The 13,544-nt window shown below is 36.5% G+C and overlaps 1 protein-coding gene across 20 annotated transcripts in view; it reads left to right on the top strand.

The window, feature by feature from the left end:
• Positions 1-13,314, top strand: part of Hsf (Heat shock factor) — a 64,527-nt gene extending 51,213 nt beyond the window's left edge. For 11 of the 20 annotated variants that reach the window (XM_073988933.1, XM_073988942.1, XM_073988932.1 and 8 more), the window contains 4 exons: positions 4,061-4,204; positions 4,683-4,758; positions 4,843-4,914; positions 11,674-13,314. In XM_073988933.1, the coding sequence (XP_073845034.1) occupies positions 4,061-4,204; positions 4,683-4,758; positions 4,843-4,914; positions 11,674-11,789 (408 nt within the window). In that variant the 3' untranslated portion in view covers positions 11,790-13,314. Of the gene's footprint in view, positions 1-4,060; positions 4,205-4,682; positions 4,759-4,842; positions 4,915-4,994; positions 5,446-11,363; positions 11,533-11,673 lie in introns of those variants that run through there. The other 9 variants (XM_073988950.1, XM_073988949.1, XM_073988948.1 and 6 more) reach the window with 5 other exon arrangements.
• Positions 13,315-13,544: the final 230 nt, after the last annotated feature.

Genomic DNA, 13,544 nt, shown 5'->3' on the forward strand with positions numbered 1-13,544 from the left:
TCTCCTATAGATAGACGACCTCCTGAAAAGGTATTCTACAGATAGACGGTCACTTGAAAAGGTCTTCTTTAGATAGAAGACTTCTTAAAGAGGTCTTCTTCTTCTTAATGAGGTCTCCTATAGATAGACGACCTCCTGAAAAGGTATTCTACAGATAGACGGTCACTTGAAAAGGTCTTCTTTTGATAGAAGACTTCTTAAAGAGGTCTTCTATAGATAGACGTATTGAAAGGGCTTTCCACAGATAGAGGACCTTTTGTAGAGGTCTTCCACAGATAGAGGACCTCTTGAAGAGGCCTTCTAGAGATAGGCGACCTCTTGAAGAGATCTTATAAAGATAGGAGACCTCTTGAAGAGGTCTTTTATGGATATACGACCTCTTAAAGTGGTCTTCTATAGATAGACTACTTCTTAAAGAGGTCTCCTATAGATAGACGATCTCTTGAAAAGGTCTTCTATAGACAAGACTTTTTAAAGAGGCCTTCTATAGATAGACGTCTTGAAAAGGTGTTCCACAGATAGAGGACCTCTTGTAGAGGTCTTCCACAGATAGAGGACCTCTTGCAGAGGTCTTCCAAAGATAGGCAACCTCTTGAAGAGGTCTTCCAAAGATAGGCGACCTCTTGAAGAGGTCTTCTAGAGATAGGCGACCTCTTTCTTGAAGATATCTTCCTCTCGAAGGAGCCTTCTATAGATAGACGACCTCTTGAAAAGGTCTTCTGCAGATAGAGGACCGCTTGAAGAGATCTTCAATAGTTAGACGACCTCTTGAAGAGGTCTTCTGCAAATAGAGAATCTCTTGAAGAGATCTTCTATAGAGATACGAACTCTGGAAAAGGTCTTCTAGAGAAAGGCGACATCTTGGACAAATCTAGACGACCTCTTGAAGAGGCCTTCTATAGATAGACGACTTTTTGAAAAAGTCTTTTGCAGATAGAGGACCTTTTGAAGAGATCTTTCATAGTTAGACGACCTCTTGAAGAGATCTTCCATAGTTAGACGACCTCTCGAAGGGGCCTTCTATAGATAGACGACCTCTTGAAGAGATCTTCTATAGAGAGACGACCTCTGGAAAAGGTCTTCTAGAGAAAGGCGACATCTTGAAGAGATCTAGACGACCTCTTGAAGAGGCCTTCTATAGATATGCGCTCTTTTGAAAAGGTCTTTTGCAGATAGTGGACCTCTTGAAGAGATCTTTCACAGTTAGACGATCTCTTGAACAGACCTGTAATAGTTAGACGACCTCTTGAAGAGATCTTCCATAGTTAGACGACCTCTTGAAAAGGTCTTCTGTAGATAGAGGACCCCTTGAAGAGATCTTCTATAGAGAGACGACCTCTGGAAAATGTCTTCTAGAGCAAGGCGACATCTTGGAGAGATCTAGACGACCTCTTGAAGAGGCATTCTATAGACAGACGCTCTTTTGAAAAGGTCTTTTGTAGATAGAGGATCTCTTGAAGAGACCTTTAATAGTCAGACGACCTCTTGAAGAGATCTTCCATAGTTAAACCACCTCTTGAAGAGGTCTTCTGCAAATAGAGGACCTCTTGAAGAGATCTTCTATAGAGAGACGACCTCTTGAAGAGGTCTTCTGCAAATAGAGGACATCTTGAAGATATATTCTATAGAGAGACGACCTCTGGAAAATGTCTTCTAGAGAAAGGCGACATCTTGGAGAGATCTAGACGACCTCTTAAAGAGGCCTTCTATAGATAGACGCTCTTTTGAAAAGGTCTTTTGTAGATAGAGGATCTCTTGAAGAGATCTTTCATAATTAGATGATCTCTTGAAGAGACCATTAATTGTTAGACGACCTCACGACCTCTTGAAGAGGTCTTCTGCAAATAGAGGACCTCTTGAAGAGATCTTCTATAGAGAGACGACCTCTGGAAAAGGTCTTCTAGAGAAAGGCGACATCTTGAAGAGATCTAGACGACCTCTTGAAGAGGCATTCTATAGATAGACGCTCTTTTGAAAAGGTCTTTTGTAGATAGAGGATCTTTTGAAGAGACCTTTAATAGTCAGACAACCTCTTGAAGAGATCTTCCATAGTTAGACGACCTCTTGAAAAAGTCTTCTCCAGATAGAGGACCCCTTGAAGAGATCTTCTATAGAGAAACGACCTCTGGAAAAGGTCTTCTAGAGAAAGGCGACATCTTAAAGAGATCTAGACGACCTCTTGAAGAGGCATTCTATAAATAGACGCTCTTTTGAAAAGGTCTTTTGTAGATAGAGGATCTCTTGAAGAGACCTTTAATAGTCAGACGACCTCTTGAAGAGATCTTCCATAGTTAGACAACCTCTTGAAAAGGTCTTCTGCAGATAGAGGACCCCTTCAAGAGATCTTCCATAGTTAGACGACCTCTTGAAGAGGTCTTCTGCAAATAGAGGACATCTTGAAGATATATTCTATAGAGAGACGACCTCTGGAAAATGTCTTCTAGAGAAAGGCGACATCTTAGAGAGATCTAGACGACCTCTTAAAGAGGCCTTCTATAGATAAGATGCTCTTTTGAAAAGGTCTTTTGCCGATAGAGGAAGTCTTGAAGAGATCTTTCATAGTTAGACGACCTCTTGAAGAGCCCGTCTAAAGATAGACGACGGCTGACTTACGTATCGTCCGTTGCTTTACAAATGACTGAAAATCTGCAAAGTATTATGTTTCTTAACGCCGTTGTACTTAACAACTGCGAAGCTACGTGTTTCAAAACGTCAAAAATACACATTTTTAACGCAGCTAAGAAGCAAGCATGTATCATTTTAATTTCTGATACATTTAGTTGCATTTTCGAGGAACAATGTGTGTGTATGCAACTGAAATATTTTGACGAAGTTTAAACAACACGAAGCAATTGACGATACGGAAGTCAGCCGACCTCTTGAAAAGGTCTTCTGCAGATAGAGGACTTATTGAAGTGGTCTTCTTTGTTATACTATAGGACCCGTTACTATTTACAGAAGATCTTCTGAAAAAGCATTCCATCTAAAGATATCTAAGAGGTAGTTTACACTATCTATCAATATCATATGACACGAAATAAAAATATTCTATATCTACCGACACAGGCAATGTGGAGACGTAATTTTATTACAATTTTGCTCGTGTGGACGCACAAAGTAAATGGCGTAAGGAAAATCTCCAATTGCACATATTAGCGACTATATAATGATGGAAAATTGCATGTTATATGACATTTACATATAGTGTAAACTACCCCTAAATAACGTCATTTGGGAGGTCTGATTTAATATAAACGCTTTTGAAAGGGATTTCTATATGCATATAGAGAACCTTTTGAAGATGTCTTCCGTTCCTAGAAGAGTTTTTGCAGTTTTTGCCTATAAAATAAATGACATCTAAAGAATTCATGTGACATTCGAGTTTATAATTAGACCAAATTTTGTTAGGTTAGGTTCGATTATAAAAGTTTTTTTTTTTTTAATAATTTTTCGTCAAAATTCATTTCTGTGACTGTAAATGAAACCACAATGTCTTCAAACTTGTGCTCATTAGGATTGTGTTCATTGCTTAAAAAAAAAAAACTAATTCAAATTCCAAAAATTTAAATTGAAAGAAAACATTTCCAATTCCAACAAAACTCCCTCCAATATACATATGTGTTGTTTGATAGGTAAAATAACAATTTATTCAGGTCCTTGTTCTTACACCCACCATATTATGTTTGTTTTCATGTTCCCTTGAAACTACAAGACAAATTTTTATATATAACAAAAAACATAAATATTTCTCATTCTATATAAACAATCTACGTCTTCGTCTTGTTTGTGTGTGTGTGTAAATCACCCCCCAACAAACACTTGGAAACAACAAATTCATCAAAACAAAATGCGCCAATAACTATTTCTAAATATTTATCCATATATAATATAATTTATATAAAATTTTATATATTTCCCCAAATTGTTAAACTCTAAAAAAAAATCGTATAAATGTTTAATTTATATAATTAACTTATCGTAAAAAAAAAACAAACAAAAATGTTATTTCGTAAACGTAAATTTAAAACAAACGATCAAAAATCCTCCTCCACAAATGAAGTCTACGAAGGGATGTAACACCAGCACTCCGGCAACAGCAACAACCATGGCGGCTACTAAACCAAATTCGAAGTTAAATATATTTGAGAACAATAATAATAATATATTTTTGCCGCCAACTATGGAAGCGGAAATACTACAAAAGGTCAGCTCTAACGAAAAAACAATGAATTTAGTCTTGAAACTCAAAAAAAGAAAACCCGCAAAAGAGACGGTAACACCCCTTTTTTCGGGGATATTGGATTAATGAACCAATCTGGGTACTCCACAAAACGGAATTGTCACTCAGCAAAAACGATAACTAATTATAATTTATCCCATCACTAATTTAAGAGAGAGAGAGCTTCTCCCTCTCCACTTGGTAACCATCTTTTTTTTTTGTAATTTAACGGAATTTCTCCCAAATTCCCTTGATAGACAAAAAAAGAGTCTTCTTCTTCTTCTGCTTTTGGTTTATTAAATGATTTCATTGGACAAACATAGACATCTCTAAATCATTGTTTTCTCGTATTCTTGTCTATAAGCAATAAACACCTGTTTTTATTTGTTTATCAACAGTCACAACGGTTATGAAGGTTTTATGAAGCAATACTAATAATGTGTTTCTTTTTTCCTCTTAACAGCTATTTAATGATTCCGAACTATTGGGCATGGGATCATATGGTTTACATTTACCCAAGGATGGGAATGATCGTAATGGTAGGTGGTTATTCTTCCTTCTCTCTTTTTTGTTTTCATTTTTTTATTAAACATCACATGTTTTTCTTTTTTTACTTTTGACAGGTTCCGAGTTAATGACATACCAACCAATGTATGATCTCTCCGATATCATCAATGAACAAAGTGATTTAGATGGTATGTAAACAGTTAGAATTTTGTATTTTTTTCCGTTTTTTTATTTTACTTCAATTTTTCTTTCTAATCTTTTGTTTTAGTTTATTTTGCACAAACTAACAGCAATCAGGGCTCATATTCTAATCAGCAGAACTCATTCTAAAAGGGATTTTTAAACATTAAAAAAACATTTATTGACGCGAATAGTGGTGATAACATCAAATACAGTGTTGTAAAACGAATTTAGGACCAGATGGGATGATAGGGAAACACATTGATACCCACCCACCCCTTCTGGATTCATTATGTTTGGTTGTCTCCATTAATAATTTATAAATGTTGTTGTTATGCATAGAAATACTATGGAACACATGCCAACTAGAGTTGTGCCAAAGGAACTATATGAAACTATATAGTTCACTTCGCAGTTCCAATGGCCCACATTTTTTTCTTTGAACAAACTGCGTATACTTAACAGCACATGTTGTATTTCATGATGTTACTCATACGTTTTGGAACTAGTACAAGGCACTAGGAACTAGATTACCCAACTCTAATGCGAAATATTTTCTTTAAATGTGTGAGTTCAGAAAAGTTGGTCAAGAACGCAATAACTATAGTTAGTCTTATAAGACAAGTGTCGTTTAGCGGCACCTCACGGATTGGGTTGTAATTTTTACCGTAGATAGTCCTTTGCATCCTGATCACAACGATTTATAATTTTCCTGGGGGAAGTCGGAGCGAGTAGGGTTTACGAGTGACCTGCCGTTTTTCTGTACTTTCAAGGCATATATAACGGGAAGAAGTATTTACTTATCCTAGACAAAAATATACATTTTTATGTTCAGGACAATAACCCCTATCTGTAGTAAAAATTTCAAAGAAAACGCAAGGCCGCGCCTTATCCCTACTTAAGCCCACATTTTTCTTATAAATTGTAATATTACCCAATAGCCGATTTCAGCCGTGGATTTATTGGGCCGATTCCGTACAGCGAGGCGAGTCATGTCGCGTCGTCTATCGTCTCTGTGACAAAATTTAAAAAATGCACTACGTACAGCGATAGAAAATAATCGTCGATAACAAGTTATTTTTATTTTTTTTTTTATTTTATTTTTATTCGTTAGTAAAAATGTACTTCGACAGCTAATTTGTTGTCGCCGGAAAATGAACATTTCGGCGACAAAATTTGACGATGTCAGGCGATATTGCCATACGGAATCGAAAAATTGCATTTGGCAAGGCGACACGACTCGCCTCGCTGTACGGAATCGGCCCATAAGACTTTCACCTATGAACAGACGCAAAATCGGCTACGCGAACAAAATTTTCTTCGACGGAAATTTAAGATTTGCACTGCTATGCGGTTTTTTGGAACTTTGAATATGGGTCTATAAGGGTCTTGACTTTTTGGAACTGATTTATTTTATTACCATTACGCTGTTTAAGGGCACCCCCGGTGTCCTTCGGTTTGAATTTTTTACCGCAGTTAGTCGTTTTTATCCTGATAACAACGATATATAGTTTTCCCGGGGGAAGTCTATACCTTCTGAGAAATACATACGACTTCTTCTTTGAAAATGTTTTCATTTATCGCCTATACATAGTTTAAGGGCAACCATCGAATCGGTTTGAAATCTTTGACATGGTTAAGACCTAGGTATATAAGCTGCCTTGCCTGCTTGCCTTGCTTGCTTCTGATAAAAGAATAAAAAGGAAGAGGGCTTATGTACCCAAGCCTTTAGTCCTTTTCGTCTTCATCACAAAAATATATACAGGGCAATCATGAATATTTCCCTCGGAATTTTCCGCACGGAAAATGGTTTAAAAAAGAGAAATTTTTTTAAAATCAATATTTTAAAACGTTGAAAACTACTAGATTCAGTTAAAATTCTAGAGGCAATATTGCTTCCTACCTTCGCAGAACACCTTAAACTGGCCGAACACCAGCATGGGTTCCGCCCAGGTAGAAGTACAACCACAGCACTCTGTGAAATCAAGGCGAAAATCGCAGAGGGACTGAACAGCAAACGCACTCATAAACTTTCATTCCTAGTGGCCCTAGACCTGTCAAAGGCCTTTGACACGGTCTGCCACGCAACTCTTTTAAACGACATTATTGATACCTCACTCCCCAACACCTTAAAAAGATGGCTGGGAAACTATATGGCGGGTAGATAGTCTTATGTTGAATTTAGAGGTACAAACTCAAAATATAGAAGAAATAAACAAGGGGTGTCCCAAGGCGTAGTCCTATCCCCACTCCTATTCAACTTTTACATTGCCAAAGCCCCAACCCCACCCCCCAACGTAGACCTTATTTCATATGCTGATGACTGCAGCATCATATCTTCAGACAGAGTAGTGAAAACGATAGAGGATAACCTCAACCAATACATCCCTAGACTGTCAAACTTTTTTAAAAACAGGAACCTAGAGTTGTCAACTCCCAAATCTTCAGCCACACTCTTTACGACTTGGACTAAGGAAGTGAACACAAACCTCAATATACACATAAATGAGGAAAACATTCCAACTGTCAAAAACCTACCAATTCAGCAAGCACGCTGAGCTTGCATCAGATAAAGCCCTAACGACGAAACAAGATCCTCAAGGCTCTTTCAGGCAGCACGTGGGGCAAAGACAAAGAAACCATAGTGGCAACCTATAAAGCCATAAGGCGCCCACTTCTTGACTACGCTACCCCAGTCTGGACCGCATCCATAAGCGATACTCAGTGGAATAACTTGCAAACTGTGCAAAACTCGGCACTAAGAATTGCAACAGGTTGCCATTCCAAAAACCCCTGAAGAACATCTGCAGCATGAATGCAAGATGTTAAATGTCAGAAGGCATTCCACCCTTCTAACGAAACAGCATGAATTGAAATGTACCTCCCCCTATCATCCCAACCACACCACATACATGAACCCCCCTCTGAGAGACAAATCCCAATAAGGTACGACTTTCGCAAGAACAAAAACACTCTGACCAAACTGGACCCAATAAGCGAAAAAACAATTCAAGAAGCCTCCAAACAAATCCACACTGACATTGTTCAGGAGTCCATAAACTTATATTCGTTCAGTGTGGTACTCGGATAAAGAGAGAAACCTGCCTAGAGACACGAGGTGCATCCTATACAGCTACTTATGCCAAATCAATCCCGAGATCTCAGATCTATGCCCCAAGTGCGACAGCTCTCTCCACACAACAAGGCATCAATTCGCGTGCCCGCAAAACTCCACGGATCTGACACCTGAGGCACTATGGACACATCCAATCCAGGCAGCAATCTTCCTTGGATTGAATGTGGAATAGTAAAATGTCACTTTCTCTAATTTTCAAACTTTCTCCTTATTTATTTTCTATACTTTCTCCCACCCACATACATACGTGGAAACTCTTTAGGGGCTACAACAACAACTCCAATAGTCCCTAAAGGCCACATCGGGAGCGATGTTAACTTAGCTCAATCTCCCATATGTTATTCATCTCCTTCGACCTCGACAACTTTTTCAAATGGAGATGTTGAAGGCTGTGTGGTCAAAGAAGAGTCAACCCTAACAGAAATCAAGGATGCAAAGGGTAGGGGAAATTGACTCAGCAGCGGACTCTATACCTGTAGTGGGATTCTGTAACTAATTTTTGCTGTTATCGATAATTGTCGGTAAAATTAAAATGCTTATAATTTCGATAATTAACGAAATTTTTCGGTAAGTTAACGATGAATAAAAAGTAGTCGCTAGCTTCTACCCACACAAACAGTGATTCCAACTTTCCTTTATGCTTTTAGTCTTAATTTTGCGATTTAATTTTACCGATTTTTGTCGGTAACAGCAAAAATGAGTTACAGAATCCCACTACTGGCCGTGCGGTTTCAAACAAAAAAACAAGCTGGAGAGAAATAAGTCAATGAAGCAATCACACTTAGGGATCTAAACCGAGTCAGAACTCCAAACCCTCTACCTCCTCTAACTGACCATTATCGCAGGTAGTATGGTTATGTCGTTGTAATCAGGATCACAAGGACTGCCTTCAGTAAAATGTTCAAAACAATCCATGAACAGTCCTTAAGGTCAGGGTCACTTATTAAGAAATCATAATGAATTTTTATACCCTCAGCATTTATGCTAACGAGGGTATATACACTTTCATACGGGCAAAATGTGCCTCATCGAAATAATGGTTTTAGACCCCAAGTATGTTTAGACGAAATGTGTTTCAAACAATTTGGTGTTGATTTAGCCATGTCTGTCCGTCTGTCTGGCTGGTGCGCACGATATAGGAGCACCCTTTCATTCACAAAGGGTCTATAGGAGCACCCTTTCATTCACAAAGGGTCTATAGGAGCACCCTTTCATTCACAAAGGGTCTATAGGAGCACCCTTTCATTCACAAAGGGTCTATAGGAGCACCCTTTCATTCACAAAGGGTCTATAGGAGCACCCTTTCTTTCAGAAAGGGTCTATAGGAGCACCCTTTCATTCACAAAGGGTCTATAGGAGCACCCTTTCATTCACAAAGGGTCAATAGGAGCACCCTTTCATTCACAAAGGGACTATAGGAGCACCCTTTCTTTCAGAAAGGGTCTATAGGAGCACCCTTTCATTCACAAAGGGTCTATAGGAGCACCCTTTCATTCACAAAGGGTCTATAGGAGCACCCTTTCTTTCACAAAGGGTCTATAGGAGCACCCTTTCTTTCACAAAGGGTCTATAGGAGCACCCTTTCTTTCACAAAGGGTCAACCGATTCGGTTCAAAATGTGGCTTTCTTAATATTTTGTCCCAACTTAGTTTAAGTTGGAAGATGGGTTATATCGGTCCACTCCTTCCGGGTACCTGCCCCACACAACTGTTCAAAAATGTTCGGAAAATTGGTGCGCACGATAACTCTTGAAGAAAGTAATCGATTTGGTCCATACCAGACTTAGATGAGGTTCCAATATAGACACAATCGGTCCACTCCTTCGGGTACCTTCCACACAAAATTTCGGATAAGTACAGATTAGGACCTGGTCTCGAACCGCTTTGATTTTTGTTGCAACAACTTGTATTCATTGCCTCCCATACGACGGTACAAGTTTCATCAGGGGCAAGTCCATACTTCCTGAGAAAATAGCCTGAAAGATGTAAAAAGTGGCAAGATAACTCTCGAACGGATCGGTCCAAAATTTGGCCTTCGTAATATTTTGTCCAAACATAGTTTAAATTCGAAGATAAGCCACATCGGTACACTGCATCAGGTACCTCCCCCACAAAAGTTCAAAAATGTTCGGAAAAATTGTGCGCACTATAACTCTTGAAGGGAGTGACCGACGTAATCCATACTTTGCACATCCTAATATATCTAACAGATCTAGATCAGGTTCGAATATGGACTATATTTGTCTACTCCTTCTGGTACCTCTCACACACAATTTCGGATAAGTTCACTTTAAGACCTGCTCTCGAATCACTTTGATTTTTGTTAAAGCGATTTGCATTCGCTACCTCCATTACGACGGTAAAAGACCAACATTTGGTCTTCGTCATATTATATCCAAACTTAGTTTAATGGGGCAATACCGGTCCACAACTTCCGGTACTTCTTCCCAATATTTAAAAAATGTTACTAAAATGCTAGGACGATATCATTTGAATGGGGTAACCAATTTGGTCCAAACTTTGGATCTCCAAATATTTTGTCAAAATTTAGTGTAACTTCGAAAATGGTCCATATCGGTCCTCCCTAAGTCGAAGGTCACACTAGAGTGTTTCATTGAAACAATTTCATGAAAACAAGGGTTCCTAGGTCGAGTTTCACAGTAGAGTGATATCATAAAGTTGCTGCAGTGGGGAACTCGATCTATAAATACCTAAAAGTTTTAATGAAACCACTCTAGTGGGTACCTCCCCACAAAGATTCAACATTTGTGTCTTAGTGCAGTTAATTCCCAATCCACATTTTTGTCGGCAAGTTCAAATGTCCAAAATGGGCCACAAAATTCTGAAGAGACCTTATATACATTCCATCTGTCCGTAGGTGATAGTTTAACTTCACATTGGCTGAGGGTATATATCTGTCGGCAAAGCCGACTCGAGTTTTTGGCAAAGTATTCTATAATACTTGTACTTTAAAATAAGCCAATAAAAAATTGTTCGATTTTTTAAAATTTGTAAGTGACCATAACCCCATAAACTGAGTTTTAAACAATTTTTTTTTTAATTTTTTAGGTTGAATTAAATTTAAACCAAGTTCAGTTAAGAAAGAATTTTCGTTTTTAAACTTTGCCTTGTGTTTTTTTTTTTCATTGCTGTTATGTTTTAATTGTCTTTTATCATTTTTTTTTTTTATTTAAATTTCCTCCGTATTGAGACCAAAAAGACATTTTGAGCTGGAGGTCAATACACATATATTTCTTTGATTCTTATCACTTCTAATCCATAATTGTGTTATTTCTCATCCATATCTCTAATGCCCTTTTAGTATGAGTTGCTGCTGCCAATTGGATATGCAGTTCAACTGTCATCATTATTATTAAGTTTTTAAACTATAAGAAAAACTCCCTTTGTTATAATAGAGAGCATGTAAATTAACATTACAACAAAACAAAACATACAAATTATTATTAATATAAAATGTTTCAAAAGAAAAATCTAATATAAAACCCCATCTTGTTTGTGCCCCGCCGCCTCCTCTTTCAATTTTCCATTGTAGAGTAAACCTCCCCCACCCCTACCACAAAAAACCCAATCACACACAAATGCTTTCACGATACAATTATTTTCTTTCTCAGCCGATAACAGTTCAATGATGAGACCACAAATAACCAATGAACCAGATAGTTCAACAAAACGTAACCATACTCCTCAACCACCCAGTTCGGTTTTGAATACACCGTATCATGAATAAATCGAGAGACATTTAAAGAGGAAACAAAATGTCTTGTTTTGGTTGAAAATAATTTGTCGTCGTTTAACGCATACACAGACATGCATAATTATAGAGTTATATAACAAAGTGTATAACAACTAATTTATGGATATTTGAAATGTAAACATTTATATACATACAACAATAATGACAGGCATATTTTATAACACGATTAATAATAAGTTTTTACATCCTTATATACATATATTACATATAAAAATAATATTAGTTATAAATATTAACTATAAACATTAATTACCCACAAAAATATTCTTTTTATTATTTAACGATTTGCTAATTGTTTAATGTAAAAAGAATTACTGTTTTTTTAAATATATATATAAATTGTTTTTTATACATAATGTATATAAATAACATAACCTAATTTTAGAAGAAAAAAAAAAACTTGAAAGATTTGTTTGTTTTAGTTTTGATTCTCAACAAATGAATCATTAAATTTAGAATTCATTTTAAGTTTATATCCAAATTCCCCCACAAAAAAATCAGTAGTTAGTTTTGGGTTATGGATTCTTTTTTGTTAGTAATGAAATCAAAATAGTTCTATTTTTTTGAACTCTTTCGAAAATGAAAGCTGCACTTTGAATTAATGTGAAACCAAACAAATATTTCCTCCCTTGTCCCTCCCGTCTGGGATGTTTGTGGAACAATTATTATTATTATATTTCCTTTTTTGTTTGTTCTCCTTTAAAAAGTGAATAAAATGCTTTATTTAGTTGCAATGTCTTATAACCAAAAAATTGGATACTAAATTTCCTCACCCTTTATGGGTGGTAGATTTTGTTAGGTAGGACTTATTAATAACAGATTTCCTTAGATTACGAGTGCATATACATTTACGAAATCCAGTGAATTTAAATTGTCAGTTCAATTCGGTATATGTCAAATGGAATCCCATGGTTTTTATATGAGTTTTCATTTGACATAAACGCAGAGTAGAATTGACAGTTGAAATTCCCTGGATTTTGTAAATGTAAAAATGCCTTTAAGTGGGATATATAACTTCAAACTTGAATAGTATTAACTATACTGTCAATTACCTACTATTCTCCAGTATGACTGACAAGCAAACTGTCATTGAAGTTCCAAGAAATGTACATCACTTGAACACGTTTGTAAAACCTTACTTATTCTAACCTTAATTTTTTTTCCTTTAACTTTTGATACTCAAGAGAAAATATAACAGATAGAATTTAGCCTTTGCATACCTAAATGATGCACACACTAATGTGCAATGATTTTTAAACAATTTCCTTTAAAATGAAACATTCAACCAAGAATATTTTTTTTTTTTTTTGCTTCCCCAGTTATGCCTTTTTGTGAAAGTAAACACACTGATCTGAACAAAAAATATCACATATACATACATACACAATATTTTTATACATACTTAAATTTAGTTTTGATTATTATTTTTTTAATTTTTAAATGTTTTACTTCGTATATAAATACCTTATATTGAATAAATATTATTATAATAAAAAAAGTATTTTTTTATTTTTCGAAAAGGAGCGGGCAGGTCACAGTAGGGTCATCGATTCGCATTACAACTCAGTACAATAAGAACTTTTACTAATTTTTTCTTTCAGAAAGGTTCTATAGAAGCACCCTTTCTTTCAGAAAGGTTCTATAGAAGCACCCTTTCTTTCAGAAAGGTTCTATAGAAGCACCCTTTCTTTCAGAAAGGTTCTATAGAAGCACCCTTTCTTTCAGAAA

The sequence above is a fragment of the Musca autumnalis genome, unplaced genomic scaffold, assembly GCF_047663935.1.
Source record: "Musca autumnalis isolate F117 unplaced genomic scaffold, ASM4766393v1 scaffold_5, whole genome shotgun sequence".
Classification (NCBI taxonomy): domain Eukaryota; kingdom Metazoa; phylum Arthropoda; class Insecta; order Diptera; family Muscidae; genus Musca; species Musca autumnalis.